General features: G+C 42.9%; 2 protein-coding genes and 1 long non-coding RNA gene across 8 annotated transcripts in view; 2 read left to right on the forward strand and 1 right to left on the reverse strand.

Annotated features, from left to right (window-relative positions):
- Nucleotides 1-6,133, forward strand: part of UBR5 (ubiquitin protein ligase E3 component n-recognin 5) — a 106,671-nt gene extending 100,538 nt beyond the window's left edge. For all 6 annotated transcript variants that reach the window (XM_066626283.1, XM_066626286.1, XM_066626285.1 and 3 more), the window contains 3 exons: nt 1,423-1,567; nt 2,014-2,099; nt 2,772-6,133. In XM_066626283.1, the coding sequence (XP_066482380.1) occupies nt 1,423-1,567; nt 2,014-2,099; nt 2,772-2,984 (444 nt within the window). In that variant the 3' untranslated portion in view covers nt 2,985-6,133. The remainder of the gene's footprint in view (nt 1-1,422; nt 1,568-2,013; nt 2,100-2,771) is intronic.
- Nucleotides 58-12,540, reverse strand: LOC136649565 (uncharacterized). Its single transcript, XR_010794408.1, has 3 exons — nt 12,138-12,540; nt 5,541-5,628; nt 58-1,583 (listed from the first exon to the last, which is right to left on the reverse strand). It is a non-coding gene; the product is annotated as an uncharacterized lncRNA (long non-coding RNA).
- RRM2B (ribonucleotide reductase regulatory TP53 inducible subunit M2B) lies at nt 12,167-26,728 on the forward strand. The gene is made up of 9 exons (XM_066626289.1): nt 12,167-12,374; nt 16,310-16,462; nt 16,767-16,883; nt 17,760-17,893; nt 19,110-19,204; nt 21,553-21,686; nt 22,936-23,040; nt 25,020-25,133; nt 26,193-26,728. The coding sequence occupies exons 1-9, from the start codon at nt 12,312-12,314 to the stop codon at nt 26,343-26,345; spliced, it is 1,068 nt and encodes a 355-aa protein (XP_066482386.1). The 5' UTR covers nt 12,167-12,311; the 3' UTR covers nt 26,346-26,728.
- The last annotated feature ends 1,053 nt before the right edge of the window (nt 26,729-27,781 follow it).

A 27,781-nucleotide genomic window follows, 5' to 3' on the forward strand; every position in this document is an offset into this window, starting at 1 on the left:
ATTTAATTGAGTTAATAAATTTTACTTGGATCCCTTTTGTAATCAAAGTATGGTATGATTCAGAACAAAAGAGGACAATTACAAAGAAACAATGTTGTACTTAAACTGAGAAATGATATTATATAATGTAAAAATGAAGGCTAGCCAGACTGACACCATTCTAGCCATATGGAAAGGATAGAACTGTATGTATTAACTGTCTAACAGTGTGGTTGGGAAAAAATGTTTAACATTGCTGAGGGCTGATAAAATTATGTGGTGGACTGGTTGTGGCCCTCAGGCCATAATTTGGAGAGCCCTGATATACTTAGTAGTGTATATAGGGATGAATGTTGGAATTGTTAAACTGGCAGCAGCTTCTGTGTAATCCTGTCACCATGTGGGCTGGGAATGGTTGATGGGGACTTGTGATGCTCAGCTGCTGGATCATTGGGGTCCTGTGAAATTGACAGTTTGCTCAGAAATTGTACTGCTTTTCCTCCTATCTGAGTGTGAGCATATTCTTTAAGTGGGAATGCACCTGCTGTTCATTTCTCAGAGCAAGATAATAATAATAATACAGGTATTTCTATACCGCCTTTCTTGGTCCTCGGATTTCTCCTTAGACTTTATTCAAGGTGGTTTACATAGGCAGGCAATTTAAATCCCCGTAGGGATTTTTACAATTTGAAAGAAGGTTTCTATCTTTCAAGAAAACAACAACATTCAGGTGTTTCTTTCTTGATCTGGTCGCACATTCTGGCCTCCATCCTCCCACGCTCAGAGCAGATAGAATAGCTGGGCTCAGCTTGTCAGCTGCTTCAAGGTCGCACAGTGCCGGTGGCCTCGAACTGGCGACCTTCAGATGTTATCTTCAGACAAATTGAGGCTCAACCCTCTAGACCAGACGGCCTGCCCTTTCCTGGAAGGAAAGATACTGCTTTCCTTCCAGAGGAGTCCTTGTGGTTTTTGTGATGTCTCAGTCAGCTGGTGGGAGATGATTTTCAGTTTCTTTAGGAGGGAAAATTTGCAATAGTGTCCTGAGATGAAGAAATTCTTGATGAAATTTGTGATGGTGTTAACTTCTGTGCATAACCTATAGAATCAGTGAGATAAAGTTGCTGAACAGATATCCTGTTGGAAGAGGAAGGTGTGTCTACTGGCACAAGTCATTTGTTGGGCGGGGTTAGAGGAGACCCAGAGGCAGCAGCATCTCATTACCAATTGGAGGTGAGGACTGGATGGTCATCATTCAGGGTGGGGAGAACTCCATTATGTAATTTTTTTTCCAGTTTCACTTTGGTTTTCTAGCTCACTGCCATGTTTTTCCTATGAGCTCAGTGTCCTAGGAGTAATCAGAGTATGATTCTAATCCTGTTGTGTAGCAACCTGCCAAATACAGCTCTTCTTACAGTTGAAATGCAAAATTTTGTGACCATTCAGGCAATGAGGAAAGGTCTGCTGGATGTCCTTCCAAAGAATTCATTAGAAGACTTGACAGCAGAAGATTTCAGGCTTTTAGTAAATGGCTGTGGTGAAGTAAACGTGCAAATGCTGATCAGTTTTACTTCTTTCAATGATGAATCAGGTATGAAATCCTTTTGCTTAATATAAAAGTTGCAGAGTATTATAATCATTCTAGCCTGTTTGTGTCTCAAATAGACAAATGTACAAATTTTCACAAGCACGTAGCCCTGCATCTTCAGTGTATTTGTCTCTTCCCTTTTGGGGAGCCTTTCTACAAACTGCAGTGATTACAGTTCAAATGCTCCTTGTAAACTCTTTCATATCAATATTCTTTCTGATATGATGTATAGAGATGTTTTCTTTACAGGGTTATATCCCACCACCTGTTTATTTGAACCTTTAGCATTCAGAAATATTTTGTTCCCAATCTACCTTAAAGGTAGTCCAGTGTAATCATGTGTTTCTCTACTTTTTTGCACAGCCAGAATATTTCTGTTAACTGCACTTGCCAATGTGTATAAAATGAGTGCTGTGAACTGTCTGCATTTGTATTTCATTTTTGAACAGGAGAAAATGCTGAGAAACTTTTGCAGTTCAAACGTTGGTTTTGGTCCATAGTTGAGAAGATGAGTATGACTGAAAGGCAAGATCTAGTAAGTAGACTCTCTTAGGCAGATTTGAAAGATTAATTGCTAAATTTTTCCAAACCTAGTAGGGAGGAGTTTTCTCCTATATCAGTGTGCTACTACCCTGTTTTGGCCTGGATCCTAAGATCTAGTTCTGCATACCAAGGGATGCGTTGGGCTTGTGTTTCTTAAACAGCAGCCCCTAGTGTGGCATTGCAAACCTTTTGAAGCCAAGGGGAGTTTGAAAAGCAGTTTGTGATAGAGCATAGGGATTTATCATCCAAAAGAAAATAATACTGGGCATTCCCTATCAATTTCTGAAGTAGCCATTTTATCCTACTCCTTTAAGCTTTTTTTTTAAAAGGTAGGATAGAGGAAAATATCTGGAGCAAGTTACTTTTAGCTGAAACTAAAGATGGAAGGTTAGTTAATGATGTGATCCATTTCTAGAATGGTTCACACTCTTAGAGCATCATAGGTTTTACCTCTAGTTAACAAGTGGAATCACTGTGCCAGTTATTAATGTAGGGTTCCCTTATTTGAGGCAGAATTGCAGAAACTAAAAAGCTGTGGTGTCAGAAATGGTACACATTCCATTTTTCGAAGCTGTGAGATTTTTGCTAAAAATTTAACATACTATTACCAGAATTCTGGGTGTGTTTCCCAAAGTTAACAGGCAACTTTTCATTTTTCATTTAGGTTTACTTTTGGACATCAAGCCCATCCTTGCCTGCTAGTGAGGAAGGATTTCAGCCCATGCCATCAATCACAATCAGACCACCAGATGACCAGCATCTTCCTACAGCAAACACTTGTATTTCTCGCCTTTATGTCCCGCTCTATTCTTCTAAACAGATTCTCAAACAGAAATTGCTACTCGCCATTAAGACCAAAAATTTTGGTTTTGTGTAGAGTATAAAAAGTGTGTATTGCTGTGTAATAATATTAGCTAGTTTTTTTTGTAGATTTTCCATTTGTCTATAAAAGTTTATGAAAGTTAATGCTGTCATACTCCCCCTGCTGGTACTTAAATGCAACATTCCTGTACTAAGTTTGTAACCCAGTGGCTGAAGAAGCACTAGCAATGTTAGACTGTAACTATTTGCTAGTGAACAACTTCTTGGCTAAACCCCAGCCAAAGATGACAGCAAAACAATATAAATTACACTGTGATTTAGCTTTTTTGCTGAGGGGGTGGGGTGGGAAAATATGTAAAATGTACTAAAAAAACAAATTCACTGCTGCCTTTGTGGAAAGTTTCAGCAAAGGTTCTTGTATAGAGGAAGTAGGGGATTTCAAAATAAAAGATGAAGTATGTTCTGTGTTTTATTTAACTTTTTTTTAAAATGGTGTTTAATTTTGTGGTTGGCTGCAATTGTGCATCATGTATATTGAACTTGTAAAAAGTTCTTGCCAGTTCAGACATAGGAGTTGAAATCATTCATGTTTGCTTACAAGAACCACTGCCATTGCAATTTTGATCTGGTTGCATTGGACTCTGGCACACTAGATACCACCACTAATGTTTTGCATGTAATCTGTATACCTTAGTAAGGATCTTTTTTGTACATAACAAGGAAGCCAATGCACAGTATTTAATCGTTCACAATCAACAATTTTGTATCCCCCTCTCCTTGAGCAGTCAGTCAGGAGGTTGTTCCGCTTCCAACTCAAACCTGGACACTTGTTCTGTTGTGTCTCAAGCTGTTTAAATTTCCAGCCTAGGCACTACCTGGTAACTGTAAAATGTTTATAAGATCATGATTATTTGAAGGTACATTTTGAAGAAATTTAATGTTCGTGAGCAGCTTAACTACTTTTGTATCTAGCCTTTTTTTAAGTATCTTGTTACACTTTCTAATAAATTACAGACAAAGTACAAAGTCATACTGAAGAAACAATAGTTTTTATTTATGTAGCCTGCATATTTTAGTTATCACTGTACACCAGTCATTCATAAAGCCACTCTAAATTTCATAAGTGGATTAAACTCATCCTCATTGTCAATCAAAGTAGAAGAATCTCAGTCCACATTTTACAGTTAACAGAATTCTGAATTGCCTGGGCCTGGCAAACTCTTTTGTTTTTCATCAGAATATGTGGATGGAAGGGTAATGTTTGATCAATCAGCACAAAAAAAGTTTGCCAAATTATGATGCACGTATGATTATGATGCACATATAGAGTGTTTGCTTTTTTTAATAAAAAATTGTGTGTGTGTATGTGTGAGTGTTTTAGGGAGTCCTATTTCAGTATGCTAAAATTCCATTTGAGTACTAAAATATTGCAGTACATGAAAGGAGAAAGCTCTCTATTGTTGCTCGCTAACAGTATCAGACTAGACATTAGATTGGATCTCTAACGATGATTAGTTAACTTGTAGCTTTCCCCTGCCCTGCAGTTCTTGGCATGGCAGAATCGCACACCACTGAGAACTTGCCTGGATTTCTGCCAAAGTGGACCATTCTGTTCTTCCCCGAAATACCAGCAACATTTAAGTCTTTCTGCCTTAGCTTAAAAAATTAAGTGGTTTGCTTCTGTAGTACATCAAATTCTGGCAGGCCTTGTAGCACACACTCTGAAGACTGTTTTGTTTTGAAAAACTGACTGTGCCAGGCTTATATGATTAAACAAATTAAAACCCTAGGGGTGCTTTTATTTAAAAAAAATTTTTTTTTGTCTGCATGTATTGATGAAATAATGAGTTTTCCCAGGAATAGCCCTTTTTAGTGAGAAGGAGTTTCCAGTGATGTATTCAATGGATATTGAATTTTGGATTCTGTTCCTGAAACTTACGGCTTATGGCAAATTATTTAATGTCTCTGAGCCTCTTACTCACATTCTGTAAAATAATGATAGCTACCTACCTCACAGAGGTGTTGAGGCTTATTAAGATTAATCTTTTCCAGAGCCCTCTTATGAAAGGCTGTGTATATTGTAAAGTACTGTTATATATAATTTGTGTATATATAGCATATTCATATGTTATATGTATAGTTCTGTATATAACAAAGCTGTTTTACAACAATCACAGCAGGATAAACTACACAGTTAACAAGCCCTCTACAGTAGCTTAATAAAATATATACACACATAGATGGCATTTTGCTGATACTCTTAAACTCAAAGGGAAAGATAGAATGATTTATGCTGTAGTAATTGACTCAAGATGTATATGTAGCTATATAAATAGCTTTTCTCTGTATATTTGAACAGTATCAAGCTTTTAATAAGAAATGTTTATTAAAATTGTACACCGCATTACTGTCTGACTTAAGTTAGTTTCTTTTAAACATGTAGAGTAAAAAGAAAGGTAACAGGAAAAGTTTTAATACTGGTTTGAACTTCATTGAACTCTAGAAAAAAGCAAAGAGGTGGTTTCTTTAAATGTTTGTGCTTGCTGATACAAAGTGCTGATTTTAAAGCTGAGGGTCTAACCAAATATGACACTAATTTGTTTCTACTTACTTTACAGTGTGAACCTTGAATGAGCATTCTCTTAAGAGTCATCAGGGAAACCCAATTCTGAATGCAGTGTAATTAAAGCATCTTGCACCTGGTGAAATTAACAAAAGGACATGATTTTTTTAAAAAGGAAGAAAATAAACCCACCAGGGAAGCAAAATCACACTTATCTGGTTAGACCCTGAAGTTTTTATTTGAAACACTGAATAGAGATCTGAATTTGTTGCTGAAACCTGTTCCTCAGAAATTACTATTGGCTTGATGATGTTAAGACAAATGAGTTGCTTTGGCCCACCAAACATGAGGACTCGGTGACCATGTTCAGCCCCTTTTGACTTTCTGATCCACAGATCCTTGTTATAGCTTCAGGTGAAGCTGTGGTTGCCACTAGGCCTACACAAACTAGAATTGTAAGAAATGCTTATGCATCACTTTTCCTACTTGCTTTATTACATTTACAGCAGTCTTACATTGTTTCACTTTACTGTCTGCTTTTCACTATTTTTTACATTAATGACATCTAAACTGAGATGGTGTGTACAGGAAATCTAAAGTAGTGCTTTAGGTATTTAAGCAGATATAAAGTTGATGTAAAAATATGAACAATTAAAAATACAGATATACTTATTCTGGTTTGCTGAGCACTATGCCTACCTAAGGACACTGAGCACTATGCCTACCTGATCCAGCCCCACTGGATCAGGCCATAGGCCCAACTAGTCCAGCTTCCTGTATCTCACAGTGGCCCTACCAAATGCCCCAGGGAGCACACCTGATAACAAGAGACCTCATCCTGGTGCCCTCCCTTGCATCTGACATAGCCCATTTCTAAAATCAGGTTGCACATACACATCATGGCTTGTAACTCATAATAGATTTTCCCTCCAGAAACTTGTCCAATCCCCTTTTAAAGGCATCTAGGCCAGATGCCGTCACCACATCCTGTGGCAAGGAGTTCCACAGACCAACCACACGCTGAGTAAAGAAATATTTTCTTTTGTCTGTTCTAACTCTCCTAACACTCAATTTTAGTGGATGTCCCCTGGTTCTGGTGTTATGTGAGAGTGTAAAGAGCATCTTCCTCTAGTGCAGTGATTTTCAACCTTTTTCATCTCACGGCACACTGGCAAGGCACTAAAATGGTCATAAGAACAGCTCCACTGGATCAGGCCATAGGCCCATCTAGTCCAGCTTCCTGTATCTCACAGCGGCCCACCAAATGCCCCAGGGAGCACACCAGATAACAAGAGACCTCATCCTGGTGCTCTCCCCTACATCTGGCATTCTGACTTAACCCATTCCTAAAATCAGGAGGTTGCGCATACACATCATGGCTTGTACCCCATAATGGATTTTTCCTCCAGAAACTCGTCCAATCCCCTTTTAAAGGCGTCTAGGCTAGACGCCAGCACCACATCCTGTGGCAAGGAGTTCCACAGACCGACCATGCGCTGAGTAAAGAAATATTTTCTTTTGTCTGTCCTAACCTGCCCACACTCAATTTTAGTGGATGTCCCCTGGTTCTGGTATTATGTGAGAGTGTAAAGAGCATCTCCCTATCCACTCTGTCCATCCCCTGCATAATTTTGTATGTCTCAATCATGTCCCCCCTCAAGCGTCTCTTTTCTAGGCTGAAGAGGCCCAAACGCCGTAGCCTTTCCTCATAAAGAAGGTGCCCCAGCCCCGTAATCATCTTAGTCGCTCTCTTTTGCACCTTTTCCATTTCCACGATGTCTTTTTTGAGATGCGGCGACCAGAACTGGACACAATACTCCAGGTGTGGCCTTACCATCGATTTGTACAACGGCATTATAATACTAACCGTTTTGTTCTCAATACCCTTCCTAATTATCCCAAGCATAGAATTGGCCTTCTTCACTGCCACCGCACATTGGGTCGACACTTTCATCGACCTGTCCACCACCACCCCAAGATCTCTCTCCTGATCTGTCACAGACAGCTCAGAACCCATCAGCCTATATCTAAAGTTTTGATTTTTTGCCCCAATGTGCATGACTTTACACTTACTGACACTGAAGCGCATCTGCCATTTTGCTGCCCATTCTGCCAGTCTGGAGAGATCCTTCTGGAGCTCCTCACAATCACTTCTGGTCTTTACCACTCGGAAAAGTTTGGTGTCGTCTGCAAACTTAGCCACTTCACTGCTCAACCCTGTCTCCAGGTCATTTATGAAGAGGTTGAAAAGCACCGGTCCCAGGACAGATCCTTGGGGCACACCGCTTTTCACCTCTCTCCATTGTGAAAATTGCCCATTGACACCCACTCTCTGCTTCCTGGCCTCCAACCAGTTCTCAATCCACGAGAGGACCTGTCCTCTAATTCCCTGACTGTGGAGTTTTTTCAGTAGCCTTTGGTGAGGGACCGTGTCAAACGCCTTCTGAAAGTCCAGATATATAATGTCCACGGGTTCTCCCGCATCCACATGCCTGTTGACCTTTTCAAAGAATTCTATAAGGCTTGTGAGGCAAGACTTACCCTTACAGAAGCCATGCTGACTCTCCCTCAGCAAGGCCTGAACGTGTGGTTGGTCTGTGGAACTCCTTGCCGCAGGATGTGGTGATGGCATCTGGCCTGGATGCCTTTAAAAGGGGATTGGACAAGTTTCTGGAGGAAAAATCCATTATGGTTTACAAGCCATGATGTGTATGTGCAACCTCCTGATTTTAGAAATGGGCTATGTCAGAATGCCAATGCAAGGGAACGCACCAGGATGCAGGTCTCTTTTTACCTGGTGTGCTCCCTGGGGCATTTGTTGGGCCGCTGTGAGATACAGGAAGCTGGACCTGATGGGCCTATGGCCTGAACCAGTGGAGCTGTTCTTATGACCATTTTAGTGCCTTGCCAGTGTGCCGTGAGATGAAAAAGGTTGAAAATCACTGCACTAGAGGAAGAAGAGTCTCTTGCCCCCTAATCCAAGGCTTTTTCCCTTGCCCCCTGGACATATACCTGTTGAGAAAGCGTTGGACACAGTTCCTCACCAAAGGCTACTGAGAAAACTCCATAGTCGGGGAATTAGAGAGCAGGTCCTCTCATGGATTGAGAACTGGTTGAAGACCAGGAAACAGATAGTGGGTGTCAATGGGCAATTTTCACAATGGAGAGAGGTGAAAAGCAGTGTGCCCCAAGGATCTGTCCTGGGACCGGTGCTCTTCAACCTCTTCATAAATGACCTGGAAACAGGGTTGAGTAGTGAGGTGGCTACGTTTGCAGATGACACCAAACTTTTCCGAGTGGTGAAGACCAGAAGCGGAAATTGAAATGCCACCTCTCAACCTCCTAAGAGGCCTTCAGGGTGGCCCACTTTTGGTTTTTTTCTCTTCCTCCTCTTCCACCTCAGAAGCCACTCATGTTTCTCTGGCAGTTCAGTTTAAATTAGCTGTTAACAGGTTGTATCCTATAAACGTATCCTAAATTCATTTAATCACAACTAAGAAAGTTAGCCATAATTAAGTTTTACTAAATTCAGCAGAGCAATCCTAGGTATGTCTACCCCTGAAATCACCATTGAGTTCAGTGGGATTTACTCCCAGGTAAGTGTGTATAGAATTTCCTATACAATTAAAAAAAATTGAAAGCAATAATAAATCAATAACTTACTCCCAAACAACCTGTTCATTTTCATTGGTCAGTAGGGTCTTGGTAAGCTGCTTCTTACAAAGTAGTATACTTTCACGCATAAGCAACATTTTCAGCAGTCTACATCACCAAAAAAGAAAATACTCCAAGAAAAGCTATTGAGCATGTGATTGATACTACAGTGGAATTTTCAAAATAGCTTATCTTTTGCTTGCATGCTGGGTAAAATATCTGGGTATCAAAGATTCATTCCTTTGATACTACTTGTGTGGGACGAACACAGACAAAATTTTGCAAATACTTTCTTGGCTAGCCAGACACAGAGCAAAGGTTAACTCTGGAAGCAAACTGAGGGTCAACTGCTAGCAATTATCTTTGTCATAAGATAAGACCCTGTTTTCAGAGTCATACAATTAAGTAGCATTTCAGGTGAAGAAACTGATGGTAGAAGATAAAGTTTCCTTAGGGCTGTGTAGGATGGTTTTGTTCTCAAGGGAGAATTTGGCATCAATCACCTTGCAAAACCTTTTTCTCACTGCAGCTGTATGTGTGCCTACTCAGAGATAAGTCTTGTGGAGTAAGAGTGTCTACTGAAACTATAAACTACCTGTTTGGTTTATAGCTTCATGTGTCTGTTACTGCTGCACAAGTTAACCTACACTATCATGGGCTGCAGACAGCCAATGGTTATTGGTTTGGGACTTTGGCCAGTGAGATTTCGGTTGAAATACGCACTCAGTCCCAGTTGTGTACCTGCCATAGACTTCTATGGGGCAAAAGCCCCAGGCGTCAGCTGCTAGGACCCTGTAGAAGCCTCTCTGAGGCTCCCAAAGGGAATGGAAACTGTGCTTCTGGTTTCCCCGGAAGCAGTTTATAGCGTTGGGGAACCTCAGAGAGACTTCCCCGATGTGGGCCTCTGGTGAGTAGGGGGGGCAGATTTCTGGGGGCGGCGGCGATAGCCTGCAGGGGGGAGTGCATTGCGGAGCTTTTCCCTGGGCACAGGACTGCGGAGGTCTGCGGCTGCTCAGTCCTGATGCTCTTTGGGTGACCTGAAGGGCCCAAACCTATCCAACTTTCCAGTGCCAGTGCAGCTGTGCCAATGGGGCGCACATTGCATCCTGTGGTGGGGAGGCAGTAACGCAAGCCGTATGGGAACATTTTTTTCCTCTTACGTCAGGGCTGCATTGTGGCTGCACCGATGCTAGAAAATTGGATAGGATTGGGCCCTAAGTCAATCTGCCTCTCAGCCTAATGCACCTCACTGGGTTATGTGGAAAATTGTGGCAATCCACATTCTCTTATGTGTCAATGGATGGAGATGATGCAAATTAAGTTAGTAGTAGTAACAGTAATAGTAATAGTAATAATAACTCGTGCAAGGAAAGCGCCCTACAGGTAGACCACAGCTGCGATACAAGGACATCTGCAAGAGGGATCTGAAGGCCTTAGGGATGGACCTCAACAAGTGGGAAACCCTGGCCTCTGAGCGGCCCGCTTGGAGGCAGGCTGTGCAGCATGGCCTTCCCAGTTTGAAGAGACACTTTGCCAACAGTCTAAGGCAAAGAGGCAAAGAAGGAAGGCCCATAGCCAGGGAGACAGACCAGGGACAGACTGCACTTGCTCCCGGTGTGGAAGGGATTGTCACTCCCAGATTGGCCTTTTCAGCCACACTAGACGCTGTGCCAGAACCACCTTTCAGAGCGCGATACCATAGTCTTTCGAGACTGAAGGTTGCCAATACAATACAATACAATAATAAAAGATGAAACAGTGCAATGGTAGTTGCAGTAAAAAGATCGAACAGAGACTACAAATAGAGGCATGACAAGGTAACAATGATGCACTGGAACATCTGTAAAAAATGCAAGCTACCAGCAGCCAGAAACTGGTGGGACCACTACACTGAAAAAGTCGTTGAAAATGAAGATACCAAAATATTATGGAATTTTTGACTACAGACAGACAAATGTCTACTGCACAATACACCAGACATGACTGTAGTTAAGAAGAAAGAAAAACAAGTCAAAATCATTGATACAGCAATACCAAGAGACAGCGGAGTGGAAGAAAAAGAGCTAGAAAAAAATACATAAGTAAAAATTGAAAGGCTGTGGCAGAAGAAGACCAAAGTGGTCCCAGTGGTGATTGCTCTTGGTGCTGTTCCAAAACACCTTGAAGAGTACCCGAACAGCATAGGGGCCATGGAAATTACCATCAATCAACTGCAAAAAGCAGCTTTACTGGGAATAGCTTCTATTTTGTGACGGTATTTATAGGATAAAAACCAGGCATTCCAGGTTCATGGGAAGGACAATGTCTAGATGAAACAAACCAGGCAATAACACCTATCCCACCGTCTGTGTGAAAATCTAATAATAATAATATAATATATAGATTTTTTTTTCCTGTCTAGCCACAGATGGTCCAGCAGATTTTGCAGGTTTGGGTACTTCTAAACATCTGCAAACCTGTTTGACCAACCAACTGCAAGCCTGAGAACAAAATTCCCATTTGTATCACTGTTGATGGCAACATATTATCAGCACCTCCAGGTTTTTGGGAACTACAGCAGCTGCTGCTGCCTGCTTTAGAAATGCCCCTGCTGTGTGCAAAGCAGGAATGGTCTGTGGGTCAGAGGGATGTTTTGTATACGGGTAACTAGAATCACAAAAAAGAGGGGCAGGCGATCTCAGGTGACACAGCCCCATCCTATGCTGAGCTGAAGTCAGTCCCATTCTAGTCAATGGGGTTACTCCCAGGTAAGGGTTGAAAGGACTGCAGCCTCACAGCCCAATCCTATGCCTATCTCTTCAGCAGTCAGTCCCATTCTAGTCAATGGGGCTTACTCCCAGGAAAGTGTGGCTAGGATTGGAGCCTGCCAGCAAGGGGGGGGGCACAGTTCTATCACACTCCCCGCCCCCCCCCCCTCAAAGGCTGAAGAGGCTGCCAGGCCAGGCCAGGCCAGGCCACTCTTCCTGCTGCGCCACAGCCGGCTCTGCTCACCGCCTCCTCCGGCCGCTCTGCACTCGGCGCCCCTCCGTCCTGCCCCTTCAGCGCGGCCAGGGCCTGCAGCTCCGCCCCAGGAAGGGAGGGAAGGAGGGAGGGAGCCCTCCGAGGCCGGCTCGGCTGCTGTGCTCCGTGTCTCTGCCGGCGTCTGAGGCCGTGCGCCCGTGCGCCATGGGCGAGCGCCGCGGCTGCCCCGCTTCGAGCGGAGCTGCCAGGCCGGAGGAGAGCGGCCGGGTGAGCCAGGGCGGGGGGCGCGCTGGTGCCTGCCTCGGGGAGGGCCGCGGTGCCCTGCGCTTCCCCCCACCGCCCCCGGAGCAGGGCTGGCTCTGGGGCGGAGAAGGCACAGGCTGGAGAGGGGCTCTCTGGCTGGCATTACGCGGGGGCTGCAAGCCCCAGAAGGCTCCCCATCCCCGGACAGAGTCCAGCCGGCGCAGGCGGGATGCGAGCGGGGCCGGTGTGCTGCGTCCGAGTGGGCGGGCGAGAGAGCCGAGCCCCAAGAGCCGGAGCAGGCCCAAGGGGGCAACTCACAGTGGCCCGCCAGGTGCCTCGGGCACCCAGGACCAGGCGGGACCTGCATCCCGGTGCCCTCCTCGCACCTGGCACTCGGAGGCAGCCCACTTCTGAACCCAGGAGGTGGCACGTGCCCAGCACAGCTTGTAACCCGTGATGGACTTTCCTCTGGAAATCTGTCCCATCCCCTTTTAAAAGTTATCCACGCCAGATGCCATCGCCACATCCTGTGGCAAGGAGTTCCACAGACTAATTACACAGGGGAGGCAACCAGGAAGCATTCAGGTGGGGCTGGATGAGGGCCGGTGTGGTGGTGGGGGGTTGAGTTCGGTGCTGAAAGGCAGGAAATGGGAGCTGCAGGGAATTTTTTTGTTACCAAATCGGCCCTAATTGAATGGGAATCAGTTGGCCTTATTTCATACCCACAGTGGTGAATTGCTGCAGAGGGAGGCCTTCCATCAGGCTACTAACCAGCTCTGCTGTTGTGGCTCGCTGGTGAAATGCTTTGGCTAGTGAGCACAGGGCAGGGGGTCCTGCCCTGATCGTTAGGGCTGATTTGCCACTTCCACCTCAAATTCTGCTGCTCCTCCTCCCAGCAATGGCCCTTCTGCCTGTCAGCCCCTTCAGTGCAAGCCAGCACACAACACTGCCATCTTCCTCCTCTGTCGCTTTTAGTAAAGTGCTGGGCTGGGAGAAGCCCCCTCTGCTCTCACCATCTTCCTCCACCCCCAACTTTACAAGAAGTGGCAGGAAAGGCAAGGCAGCAACTCTTTTCTGACCACTCAGGTGAGCTCAGTGGTAGCATAGTTGGAAGAGGAAGTGAGCCCCATCCCCCCCACCCCGGCACTCTTCAAGCATGTGTGAAGGGGATGGGGAACCGGTGGGCAGGCAGCAGACGGGGGGGGGGGCACATGGGCCTAAGTTGCTGGGCACCCCCTGCTCATTTGCTGCTTCCCCCAACCTGTTGCTCCAAGCTGCCAGTTCAGTGGATCTACTGGCTGGGCTTCCCTTGCAACTGGGTGTAATCTATCCTTAAGCATCAGGAAGAATGGTTTAGGGCCATTGGAACTGATTAAAGTGGGACAGGGTTTAGTGGAAGGAGAAAAAGTTTAGTGGAAGGGGCACAGCTAAGTGGCAGAGCAGATTCTTTGCCTGTAGAGAGGCCCAGCTTCAAATGCTGTTGTCTTCAATTAAAAGGAATCTCAGGCAGCAGGGCAGGAAAATGTCTCTTTTAATGCTTGGAGAGCCCCTCTCAGTCAGACTGGTCCACCCAGACCAGGCCACTCTTCTGACTTGGCCTAAGGTAGCTTCAAGTGGAGCAACCTCCTCTAATTCTTATGCGCATGTTTGAAGGGCTCATCAAGTGGAGCCCCTGAGCTGATGGCAGACCATGTGCTGCAGAAATGAGCTCTTACTGCAAAGAGAGGGTGATCAGTATGGGTCTCTTGCCCTGGGCAATCCTCCAACACATGGAGGCAGATTCTAAGGGAATACTGCAGCTTGTTGCCTACAAGCTCAGAGTTTCTTTGGGTATCTGATGGGCTGATTTAGTATACCTGTGCCTACCCTGTCTAAACAGCAGAGAAGAACTAGCTAAGGGCCCAATCCTATCCAATTTTTTGGTGCCAGTGCAGCTGTGCCAATTGGACCCGCACTGCATCCTGTGGTGGGGAGGCAGTCACAGAGGCCTCCTCAAGGTATGGGAACATTTGTTACCTTACCTTGGGATCGCATTGTGGTTGCACAGGTGCAAGAAAGTTGGATAGGATTGGGCCCCAAATGGTTTATGCAGATCAAAAGAATGATGGTTAGTCAAGAACACTTTGCTCACAAAGTATCTTTTTTCTGTGCTACTAAACACCCTGGTTCATTATGGGAACAGTTCCAAAGCACATTTGCAGAAATGGCATAGAAAAGCCTTGTGTTAAAGTGATGTATTAGATTCAGCAGACTTTGCAGGTGTTGTTGACATTGCAGTTACTTATGTCTGTGAGGCACACACATGAAGGGCCAACAAGGGATGACAATGGCACATCTGGACAGGCATTGGATGAATGCATGTTTGATCAATGTAAAAAGCTGCTATGGAGTCTCAGTTTTTATCTCTGAATGCAAGGAATGGCTTGTGTAATTTAGTGTTTTTTTCTGTCTTTTTGGGTTTCAGGAGCTTCATAAGCAGCACTGGGAAAGGGGCGAGCACCTCCCTCAAACAAATAGCTTGCCATCTATTCCTAGATCTCTGTGGTAATTTGAAGGAAAGACACTCTTCATATCCTCAGAGTGCTTTTCTGTATTGTAATCGACCAATGTACCAGTATTTATAAAGCATCAATACATACTTATGCCAAGGCTTCTACCCTGGGGTAGTTCAGAATTTCATGACTGTCATAGTGACCATGAATCTGTCTTGGTTAATGTTGGCTCCCATTAATTTGGTATGACACACTCTGGACTTGGGGTTAGCTGTTCAACAGGATGATGGTGATCTGGTTGTGAAGGAGATTAACATCTGTAGTTTGTCATGGTCAGATCACTACCTTGTAGGGATTAGAGGCCTCCTAAGCTCTGCAAGAGTGGGAGATCTATTAGGATGGTCTGACTCAGTGGTTCCCACATTGTGCGCTGTGGTCCTGAGGATGCTGTGTTGAACACACAGGGGCGCCACAGTGACCTTGGTGACTTCTTCTTGGCTCTCCTGGGTGCCACCAAGATCTCATGCAATCCAAGCAGTGCCTGAGAGAGCCAGGAAGGCCACTGTGAAAGAAGGACAACATGACCACAGTAATTTTGGGAACTGCTGGGCTGACCTCAGAGGCTTATGCATCCTAATAGATTGCTTATGGCTCTGCAGCAGTAGTTGTCACATACTTAGCACTGGGACCCACTTTTTAGAGTGAGAATCTGTCAGGACCCTCTGGAAGTGACATCATCAACCAGGAAACATTTTTATCAATCTTAGGCTGCAATCCTACCCACACTTACCCAGGAGTAAGTCACATTGACTATCATTGTTAAAAGAACACACATAGTAGCTTTAAAAATACAGGTCTGTAACATTTCCCCAAATGCAGTCACATACCATGGCAGCATCAAGTCTAAGATATTAAAAATAAAATATTGAAATGAATGGGGACACACCTGAAATTGGTTCACAACCCATCTAGTGGGTTCTGACCCACAGTTTGAGAAACACTGCTCTGGAGGATTTTCTTTTTGATATGACTGGTGATCCTGTTGTGGGCCTGGTTTATTGAAATTTTGTATTTTAACGTTGCTACTAGCTGCCTTGAGTGACCCATTTTATGGGAGGAAGGCAGGAGATAAATATTTTATATAAATTGCCTGTATTTTTAATTGGTGTTGTAAGCCACTTTGAGTCCCCACAAGGAAAAGGGTAGGGTACATTTTTAAAAATTAATGATCAAGAATAGTTTCCTATGGGCTTACTTCTGCTTACATTTAGGATAAAACTGTTAATGCAAAATATGCCATTCATTTTCTTTCAGAAATATAATACAGTATGTTGAATGATGCACCCCCCCCCCCCACAATGCACTTTGTCCCTACCATCTGTTTGTTTTTCACCACTACTTAGGTGGAGTGAAAAAGAGGTGATGTAGAAAACCAACACATTGTGTGACTTGATGCTTTTGTTTTAGAGATTTTCTTCAGATGGTGTTGAAGGCTTGAAATCAAATGAAGAGCCTCTCTTAAGGAAAAATCCTCGTCGATTTGTCATCTTTCCTATCCAGTATCCTGATATATGGAAAATGTACAAAAAGGCTCAGGCTTCTTTCTGGACAGCGGAGGAGGTGAAGGACATGCAGGGCTGTTTTGTGTGTCTTTGTGTATGTGTGCATGTGTGTGTATACGTGGTGCCCCAAAGTAACAAATTCCATATAAAGGAGGCACAGATTCTTCAACTGCAATAAATCCTGGAAGTTGAGCAGATTCACACCTGTGTTTGTGTAATTCTGGACACCAATTTGGGAGAATAAAAGAGGGATGTGGAGAAGTTAGGCCAGAGTAGTTTACTACAGGAATTGTTTCGACTTACAGTTATTAACATTACATTACATACAAACCCATAATATATATTTCTTTCTTCTCACAAAGGTTGACTTATCAAAAGACCTTCCTGACTGGAACAAGCTGAAATCAGAAGAAAAGTACTTTATTTCACATATCCTGGCTTTTTTTGCAGCCAGTGATGGAATTGTGAATGAAAACTTGGTATGATGCCTCCTATATTTATACTGTATTTTTTCTAACTCTTTGCTGCATATCCAACTGGCTCCTTCAACACATGCAATCAAGCTTCTTTCAGCAGTTGCACTGTATTTATAGAATATTTTTCTGAAGTGTGAATGACACCCTGAGTAGCATGAGAAGAGTCATTGGCTGGTTTCAGGTGTAATGCAGTGACTAGGTTTCTTTTAATGCTATGGCTGAACCTGCTCCCAAACTATGGCTTGTTTGCAGGCAGCAAGCTAGGATTCAGAGCCATGGTTTGAAGCTGGTTTGCAAGCCACAGTTTGTGCTAACTGGTTTCATTTTATGTCTGAATTCACAAACCATTGGCAATCCACAGTCAAGGATGTAACTCTGCCTCAAGAGGCTGCTGCATCCTGGAGCTAGGAGTTAACTTAGAAAGCTGACTCCTGGGCAGATGGGAAATGAAAGTGGCAGACAAGCAGCTCTTAACCATGGTTTGCCTATTGTCAATGATGTAGGTTCTTACCTATAGTTAGTACAACCCATAATGGCTGGGTGCAGCTTTAAAACAACATGTCCATACTTCTGGTGTGCACTTTTTTTTTTCTTTTCTATTTTCCACACTTTAATTATCAATTTCTCATTATTGTGTTTGACAAACAATATGAAATATTTAAGCTCCTTAAGTTCACATAAGTATTCAGCACTCAGTGACTTCAACAGCAGGTGTGAATGGCATGTATGAAAAAAACCATTGCAAACTGAATCCTTTTGGCAGAACCTTCCTATCACCAGACAATTGCCGCGCATGTAATGCTTTTCAGTGACTTTTTCAGCTATGAGTAATCAAGGGAAGTGTGTGAATTATATCTATGCTTTGTTTTGGGGGGGCAGGTAGAGCGCTTTAGCCTGGAAGTGCAGATTCCAGAGGCTCGCTGTTTCTATGGCTTCCAGATACTAATAGAAAACATTCACTCGGAGATGTACAGTTTATTAATAGACACTTACATTAAGGATCCTGAGCAAAGGTAATCACCGTAAGTATTGCCTTGGTGCTATTGAATAGCCAAGCTAGAGAATTTCTGCATTGCTTGTGTTGTGTTTCTTCAGTGAGTCTGTCTAGCTCTAGTTTTTATGTACTCTTGTGCTTAAAAATAATTTAAAGAACTCTTAAATCTTTCAGTATGGTAACCCAAATTTTGAAAAAAATTTGAAATCTGTTAGCTGTATAAATTAAGTACATTAAAAATGGTGTTTGCATAATTTGGCTGCCGCTAATGACAGAGAGGGGCAAGGCAGTCTTTTAGGAACCCACAGTGTGTGCGCGTGCGCGCGTATCTCACTGTTGTAAGATTGTCAGCTCAATCTTATGGTGAGCATTCAGTATTGTAAATGTTGAGCTGCTGTCTTGTATTGCGGGGCTGCTGACGTGAGTGCCTGGAGGCCTCTTGCATGCACCAGTGTCTCCCAGAGGCTGTGCCAGTGCAGGTAAGGTGGCAGTGGGGGTGCTTCATGGGCTGTTTATGAGAGGTTCAGGGTGGAGAGCAGGCTGGGCAGGGGGTCGTTTGGGGTGGGATGGGGCAGAACGTGGTGCATGCCAGGATCTTATCCCCATTTTCTCAGCTCAGTATGCCTCCTGCCTCTCTTTGGACTTACACCAGCAAAGTAGCTGGTGTAAAGGGTGACCAGATATCAGAACCACAAAAGAGACAAGGCACCCCAAAATGCAGGACATCTAAGAAAAATGTAGAACTGAAAAATAAAAGCTAAAAACACTTGTATATTGATTTTATATGGTTAATTTAAACACTGTATTATTTACTAAATTATATGTAATATAGTTTTAAATTTATTACATATAATTTATTAATTACAAGAAGGCTATGTGCTGCCTGCAAGGGTCTGCTCACAGGGAAAAGGAGAACAGTTAAGTTCTTTTCCAGGACACGAGGCTAAAAAAGAGGACATGTCCTGGAAAAAAAATATCCGGTCATCCTGTTGGCATATTAATATAAGTAAAAATATATTTTCAGGCCACCTGGCCATCAGTGGATCTCTTCTAACCTACACCAGGTATTTTACTGGTCTGAGAAGACCACTGATGGCCAGGTGTCCAAAAAATATTTTTTTACTTACCTCTCCCAGGCTGACCGGTTGTCCTCACCATTGGATGCAGCGTGTAGGATGTTGAGATAAGATTGGGGCTTGTGTCTCAGATAATTATCTTGTATTTTAATTTTAAAGGGACTTCTTATTTAACGCTATTGAAACAATGCCATGCGTCAAGAAGAAAGCAGACTGGGCACTGAGGTGGATAGCAGACAGGGAGGCAACTTTTGGTAGGTGGCTCCCGATGAATCTATTTCCACCATGTGTGTTTCAGATTAAGTAGTGGTTGTTTTTTAATGGTTACCTTTCTTTGAGAGAGTTTTCTGATGGCCCCATGAGTGGAAAGGACCTTGAGCTGTTGGTTCAGAGGAATTTCGATTATCTAACTGAAGGATGAATATGTTACTGATTAGTCTGAAGATAATGAAGAAGTGGGTTGTCACCATCCCACTGATCACTATTCTGTCTCCATTAATATTAAATATTACCTAAAATGAGGGAGAGATTGGAATGAGGCAGGGAGGGTAGGACTGCTGCTCTCCCTGGAATGCCCTGGGCTTGCTCTTCAGGAATGGAGAATGGGAAAGGAATCACTCTCATTTGCATATTGTTATACTGCATACTGTCTGCCTTGCTCAGAGTGGAGGAAAAGACTGGAGCAACGGTCTCCAAACTGGCCTGTGACATGTCGGGATTATTGATCCAGATGCTGCAGCGGCAAAGCCTTAATGGTCTGCCCTACAGCCTCCTGTCTTCACATCTGATCTTTGCAGAAACTCACACCAGGCAGCCACTTCCACTTCATATTGCTCTAGAAGGCTCTGTGCCCCGATTTCCCAGGGGAAGCGGCTGCCTGGCATGAGTTTCTGCAAAGATTGGACATGGAGGTTGCGAGGTAAAAGGCTTTGCCCCGCAACACCCAAGCTGAGTTTCTGGTGCACCAGATCCTGCCCATGGGCTGGAGTTTGGAGGTCCCTGACTGGAGCATGTCATCAAGAGGCACCCAATTTTCTGTGTACCTAGTTTCAGCCTCTCCTCTTAGTGCATTCATGAGAGGGAAGTTAAGTGAGAGGAGAAAAATCAGAATGTAGTCATAACACTCAGGGCTCTCCCTCTCTCAAAGATTGGTCTCTTGGAAGAAATGGCACTCTAGGCAACCTGATTCAGCACAGGGGACTCCAGTTGCCAACTGTTCAACTAGGAGCTCAGTCCTATGGTTTACCCCGCAATGGCATGCAGCTGCATCAAAACAGGCTGCGCTGCGTGTCATGGTTGGGGGTGGGGAGGGGAGGTTGATTGGCAGGCTTGAGAGAAGTAAACTTCCTCATAAGCCTCCTGATCACCAATGGGTCTCCTCTGATCTGTGTCAGCTCATTAGCTGATGCAAGTTCAAAGAGACAGAGGGGGTGTGGCGGCTCACTCAAACGGGATAGCATCTGGGGCAAGTTGCCCATGCCAAGTGACATGGCCTCTGGCCTCTGACATGCCGCCTTCTGCCTTGTTCTGCCCTCCCCACCAACTCACCATCATTGTCAGGCATTTTTTCCATTTACAGTGGTGATCCAGAAGTGATCCAGTGCTTGCCATTTACAATGGTGATCCAATGCTAGTTCCAGCAGCAGACCGATACAATAGAATTGGACTGTAGGGCTGTAGTCCTATGTGCACTTTCTTAAACACAGTGAGGCTTATTTCTGAATAGACATGCATAGCATTTTGCTGTAGGTCAGTGAACAGTATCTGCCCATCTGGGTGATCTCTCACTGCTTCTGGACATGTTATCCATGTTTTCTGTATTTTGCATGAGTTTGAAATTGTGTGCTGGTTGGCAAAGGAAACCAAAGTGGTGTAGTTGATGGGCTTTATGACTTACTTGCTGCACTTTGACCAGTGAAGTAAATGAAACGTCTGGTAGCTTCTTAAAGAATAACCAGTTTATTTCAGAATAAACTTTCATGAACTGCAGTCCACTTCAACAGACACTCTTAGCTATGGCGTTTCTTGGCTGGGATCCTGGGTTAGTCACACTCTCTCTCAGCCTACCCACCTCACAGGTTATTGTGAAGATGAAAGGGAGGAAGAATCATATATGCCTCTCTGGAAGAAAGGCACCCTGAGTCTGCTGCCCTCCTGGACCTCTCACAATCTGCCACTGCAAAATGCAGCTGCTTCTAGTTGCTGCATGGAGGGGCTGGCCCTGCCTGCAGGGCTCTTGCTCCAACACAAGAAGCTGCTGCACTGTGGAGACAAGAGTGAACTTATATTCAGCGCTGAGCCAATGGGAAAATATAAGAAGCATCTCTAAATCATAGTTTGCCTCTTGTATTCTTGGAAACTCAAATCATTGTGTAGGTTCTTAAGTTTGAATAGCTCATGCCAACATTTTGCGCTGCGGCAGAACTCAGCGAAAGTTAATTTGGATGCTGGATCTGGTCTGCAGGCTCCTCCTTGGCCATCTCCAGGGCATGCTTTTCTGTATCCTTATGCCTGTGGAATAGACTGTATGCTACATTGCAGCAGCCTGAGTAGGGATCGTGAACAGTCTAACTAAGTGACGGTGTTTCTCTTTTTGGAACAGGGGAAAGAGTGGTTGCTTTTGCTGCTATTGAAGGCATCTTCTTCTCCGGTGCTTTTGCAGCGATATTTTGGCTGAAGAAAAGAGGACTGATGCCGGGTCTCACTTTCTCCAATGAACTTATTAGCAGAGATGAAGTAATGTGTGTGTGGGGAAAATTGTTTAAACTGCTGCTTAGTCTGGTTCTTGAAGCAAAAGTGTTGGAATCAAACAGCAGGAGATGCATCTTTGCATCTCTATGCAATTCATATCAAAACAGTATGCTGTTACCCAGTACAAGAGCAGGTCTTCGGGTGTGAATGACACAGTCACCTTGCTGAAACTAAGCTGGTTTGTACCTGGTCTGTGCCTGGATGGGAGACGGCCAGGGATCCCCATGTCGGGTTTCAGCATGGAAGAAGGGCAGGCGATAAAGAGAATGAATAACAGTAAGACCATCGGTGTATGTCTTCCCTCCTATGTAATAAGTTCAGCTATTTTATAACAAGGAAAATGGTGGCAGGGGAGAGCAAAGCCATCCTCTGAATTAAAATGCAACATTGCATGTAGTCGAGATGCATATTTGCTACTGTTGGTGATTCCTAAGGGGTGAAAGAGCTCTGCTCTTCCACATGTCTCAATGGGGGGAAAAGGCATGGGGATAAGGGTTAAATCCCTGCCCCCTTGTGCCATGGTCCAAATTCAAGCTGGACTCTCCAACAACTGCTTTTTATAAACTAAGAGTCGTGGCCAGCTCCCTAGCATTGGATTCAGAAATGCAGTCAGTATCAGCTTGTTTGGCTCTAATGTAGCATGTTTTGAGCGAAAACATTTTCTAGTAGGAGGCCAGAAGGAAAGGAGGTGGCTTTGTGCTGAATCACTTCATGTTCAAGATATCTCTCAAAGTTTATTACAGCAATGTGCTCCTTCTTTATTTCTTTTCTCCTGTCTTGGTTACTTAAATGTTCAGTGTCCTCACAAGGATAGATTGTCACATAGGTTCATCCATCTTACTTTGATGCAAGGATAAAAGAATCAGTGAACATATCCACATCAGAGTTTCTCCCAGCCCCCACCTTCCCAGATACACAACATCATCATTCAGCACTCCCTAGTCCTATAAAACAACCCATTTCATGCCTTCCTACCAGTAGAAACTGTTCTTTCACTATCTGCACAAGGGAATTGCATGGTTAGCATGTGTGGTGGAGTCAGCCTAAATGGAAAATATGCAAAATCCAGTGTAACAAAATGCTTCCCCCCTTAAAAAAACCTCTCATCCTATTCCTTGAACAGTTGTATGCAGAAGCACTGAAGTGGGAGAGAGGTTATTCCCATATAGGCATGCATTCTGCTTTGTTTTGTTAAGTAAAGATCAATAAATTCCTTTCCTGTCTCATTTTTCAGGGTCTCCATTGTGACTTTGCCTGCCTAATATTTCATCATTTAGTGAATAAACCCTTGGAGGAAAGAGTGAAAGAGATTCTTGTCAATGCAGTTGAAATTGAACAGGTGAACACCTGCAATATTTCTGTGCCAGAATTGACAATTTCAGAAGTCAATTGCATGGTCTACTCCAGTTTTATGTCAGTTGTGTCACTGATGATGCTTTCAGGTGGAGAGTTTATTACAGACAAGCATACTACATTGGAGGATCTGAAATCTAGTCCAAATTTGAGCAAAAGAACCAGCCCTTGTGTCTGACATCTATAACAAGTTGCATTTTCTTTGGATGTGAACTAGTCATGAAAGCTAGTGGATGCTATCTCACTTCTTTTTACAGTTTGTGTAGGAAACTGTTGAAGGCTGGTTTACATGTTAGTGCTACATCTTGGAAGGCTGCTCCAATTCATTTCACGTTATATCTGTTAATATATGGAATGAAGCAGTCTCTTGTTTTGATAGTTTATTGGATTTTATAATATAGAAATGTTCAAACAACACATTACAAATGAGTTGAAATAGAATAAATTTATTGTATCCATTGGCTGTATTCTTCTTGCAGTTGACAGAGTAATCTCCTTTCTACAAACCTATTAGTTTTCTGTCTAATTTCCTTGACATTATTGCACTATCCAGTAATCTGGAGAGTCTCTAACAAGTCCCTAATTTGCTTTAGCTGCAATAACACTATATAGACATTTATGGTTTTTTGTTTCATTTTGTATTGGTTAAAAAGAACAGTTGTGGGTCTCTTAAATTTTTGTTATGGCTTTTCTAATATTCCTTGAGAAAAGATCTGCTAGCAGATATTTGCTAGCAGACGTTGTCATCATATGTGCAGTCAATCGTACCTATGTAAACCGCCTTGGATTAAAGTCTGAGGAGAAATCTGACAACCAAAGAAAGGTGGTATATAAATACCTGTATAAATAAATAAATTGTACCTATGCAGATTGCACCAGGTGGATCAGGTGGATTTTCATGGGATTATCATGTATTTTTCTTTTGTATATTTTTTTTGCCTTTTCTCATTTTGTATTGATGTTTTCCCCATTGTTGCTCAATGTTTGGCAACTATTCCTCCTGTTTTTTAAATCTCTAACTCAGTATGTAAACTTATATAGGGGGAGCTTATTGCAGGTTTTAATTGGCATACAGCATCTATTATATATTTAGAATATTTCTATACTGCTTTGCAACAAATAAGTTCTCAAAGTGGTTTACATAGCAAAAAGCTAAGATGATTCCCTGTCCTCCAAAGGGGCTCATAATATTAATAATGATAAAAGACAGACGCTAGCAACAGTCACTGGAAAGGATGCTTTCCCTCATTTAGAGAGATCCATGACTTAAAAGGGCCTTTTGCCCAGTTAGTAGAGATATGTATTCAACTATTTATTTAAAAATATTTTTACCCTGCTCTTCTGTCATAAGGTACATGGAACAGCTTACTACATTTGAAATGCATAATAAACAGAGTATAATATAAAGCAAATATAAATATTCAGTGAAGTTGGACAAGTATGGCTAAACAATTAAAACTTGAGTAGCTGAAGACCCATGACACTAAAATTGTCTTCATGTAGTAAACTTGGAGACAGGTGGACCTCCCTTGGGACTTCCCTTCATTTCTCATTCTTTATGCCCTAACCAAAAAGACCTTGTTCCTTGTGTCTACCTGCCATGCTTTCAGCAGCAAAGGAACTCAAAGAGAGCATTTAACATCAGTCTTAATGTTCAGGAAGAGTCATTTCGGAGGAGGTTATGATAGAACTTTAAATGAAAGCTTCAGCATTTTGAATTCAGTCCAGGAACAAGCTGATATTTTATAAATAACAGATGATGGACATTTACAGTGACTTGGCTAACTGCACCAGATCTGTGCAGTGAATCATTGCCCATGAGCTGCTCATCCATGTTGTAACACCTTCTATGTGGTGCTATTTAGTGTGGCTTCTGTAACTTGTTGATTAGCCTACGAGGTTGCTCCAGAAAAGTTCATGCTATATCTTCCTTCCAAAATTCTTCACTTTCTTCTAATTTTGCAGGAGTTCTTGACAGAGGCTTTGCCAGTTGGCTTGATTGGCATGAACTGCGCATTAATGAAGCAATATATTGAGTTTGTAGCAGACAGGTTACTTCTGGAATTGGGATTCTCTAAGGTAAAGTAGTGCAGGAACATACATTCATTTACTTTGATCTATCCAGTTAGTTTTGCATAACTGCATCCATTGAATGCTGTGTCTGAACTTTGTAATCACTTGCAAAGAAAACTGTTAGTGGGCCTACCAGATGTGGCAGCAGTCCATGGTTTGGCATTATGGCAATAACCCCCTGAGAAGCCTCAGGTTTAGATGCCGCCTCCTCTCCTGATGCATGGTAATTCTTGCCTTCAAGCCAGGCTTGATCCTGATTTCTGGTCTTGATTTCTAATCCTGGCTTTTGGACATGTGTAAATCAAGTTTGTGGGTGCTCATAAACCATAGTTTTCCTGTTTTGACAAACTGGCAAACTACTGTTTGCTGCAGACATGGGTTGGAAGTTAATCATTGTTGTGTATAGGGGGAGAAGGGAAGAGAGGAGGCTTTTCTGGACTCATTCATGTCTGAGTTAGGCCATGTATGTGCATGTTTATGACTTAACTCATATTTTGGCTTTTCCTTTAATGTTATTCAAATGACTGCACATGTTCAAACTCAACATTCATTTATTTGTAGAACTGGCTGTAATTATATATTCACAGCTACGTACCTAGGTTCTTCAATTGCTTTTGAATAACCATCGCTACAAAATAAGAGGTTTCACATATTAAATTTTTCTTTGATAATTCTCAGCAATGGTTGGGAAAGTGGGGTGGGGGTGAGGGTATACAGGACTCTGGAGCAATAGTGATATCAGTGCAGGAGCAACCACAGGGACAGACAAGTGAATGTGTAAAAACAAGCTTTGCAAACTTTGCTTGTTTCCCAGAGCTGTGGGCAGAATTATGAACTTTCCTGTAAGAGTGGCAGTTTTTCTTCATGCAAAACCTTCCAATAGGTTTTGCATGCTATAACTAAGCCATTTAGTTATTTGATTTTTCTCTGTAAACCGCTTTGTGAACTTTTAGTTGAAAAGCGGTATATAAATACTGTTAATAATAATAATAATAGTTCAGAGATTTACAGACAGATGGCAGTGCCTCATCCAGTAACTATGATTTAATAATTTGATTTTCTCAGGTCTTTCAAGCAGAAAACCCCTTTGACTTCATGGAGAACATTTCACTGGAAGGAAAAACCAATTTCTTTGAGAAGAGGGTTTCAGAGTATCAACGCTTTGCAGTTATGGCTCAGACAAATGACAATGTGTTTACTTTAGATGCTGACTTTTAGCGCTGCCTGTTTTCAGGGAGCAAATGTTGCCAAAAATGTTAATTCACTACACTAGTCGCTATACTAGTTCTAGGTCTTATTTATACTGGAAGTGGAGTGTTCCAAGAATATTCTTCCAGATTTCCATTTTCAGTGAAGTTTTTATACGTATTTATGATGGAAAAAATATTTTTGTTGACCCTTTAATGTTCCTTCCTAAATAATACTGAAATTTTTATACTTCTTCAGAATTAATATCATTGTAGCAGTAGTGTGAACCTTGTTGTCTAATCATTTTATGTAGAGAGACAAGATTTAATTGATTTGAATAAAGCTTGAATTGCACATTTAAATTGGCTCTCTCTCCCCACACATCTGTTCCCCTCAGTTAATAGTGCTGAGATGAACAGTGGTGTAACTGGAGGGGGTGCAAAGCACTAAGTAAAGCAGGGAGCCTCACCTTGACGTGTAAGCGGCCCCTCCTTTTGTAGCCATTCCAGGTGGTGGGAGTAAATCTGTTTGGCTCCCACCACCTGGAATGGCTCTGAAGGGGAAGGACTGCTTCCATGCCAATGTGAGGCTCCCTGCAAAGCCTAGTGCTTTGCACCCTTTCTAGCTACACCACTGTACTGCAGTGCAAGCTATAGAGATGCTCCAGCTTCATTCACCTAGTATCAGTTCAGGTGGAAAACAAACTTAAAGATGGCTTTTGTTTCCAGTCTTTATGCAAAGCAAACAAGTATTTTGCAACATGGAGTTCAACTAACATGGCTCTTCTTTTAGCGCTTGGTCCAGGTTGTGCCCTGAAGGCGCAAGATGCAGTCACCATAAGTACAGCTAAACAGTGTCTGGATGGAAGAGCTGCCTGGGTACCTCACTTGGACTGCCTTAAGCTCTTGGAAAGAAGGGTGGGAAATGAATAACTAAAAGTAAAAGGAAGCTGAGGCAACAGTTGAAATCGGTACACATGAATCCTTTAATGTGGAGAACAGCCAGTGCTGTTTCTGGATAGTGAATTAAAATGCAATGGTCTAGCTGTTGTGCATGTGCACCACTTAATGACCTTCCACTTAATGATGGATGGTGGTCAAAGCACAACAAAGAAGCTCTTAAGGCAAAGAGCAGCAATGTGTCTCCAGTAGCCTGTGCAGCCAGTGAGTGTCTGGCAGGGAGGGTCTGTTTACACAACAAAGGCATTAGATTGAGCTGAACATTCATTTAACAACCTAACTGCATAACAATGGGGATTGGAGAACAAATCCCCATTGTTAAGTGATGCACACCTGTAATATATTTGACAGCTTGTTTTGAAAAACAATATTCCCTTCCATTGGAAATACCTGTATTTAAGGATCAGCAATGCTTAAATGTTAAAGTTGGAACAATAACTGTAGTAATTGGCTTTGTCCTATTCTAATCAGAGTATAGAGTCACTGAATAATCAATCGAAAGTCAGG

This window comes from Tiliqua scincoides, chromosome 4, assembly GCF_035046505.1.
Source record: "Tiliqua scincoides isolate rTilSci1 chromosome 4, rTilSci1.hap2, whole genome shotgun sequence".
Taxonomy (NCBI): Eukaryota; Metazoa; Chordata; class Lepidosauria; order Squamata; family Scincidae; genus Tiliqua; species Tiliqua scincoides.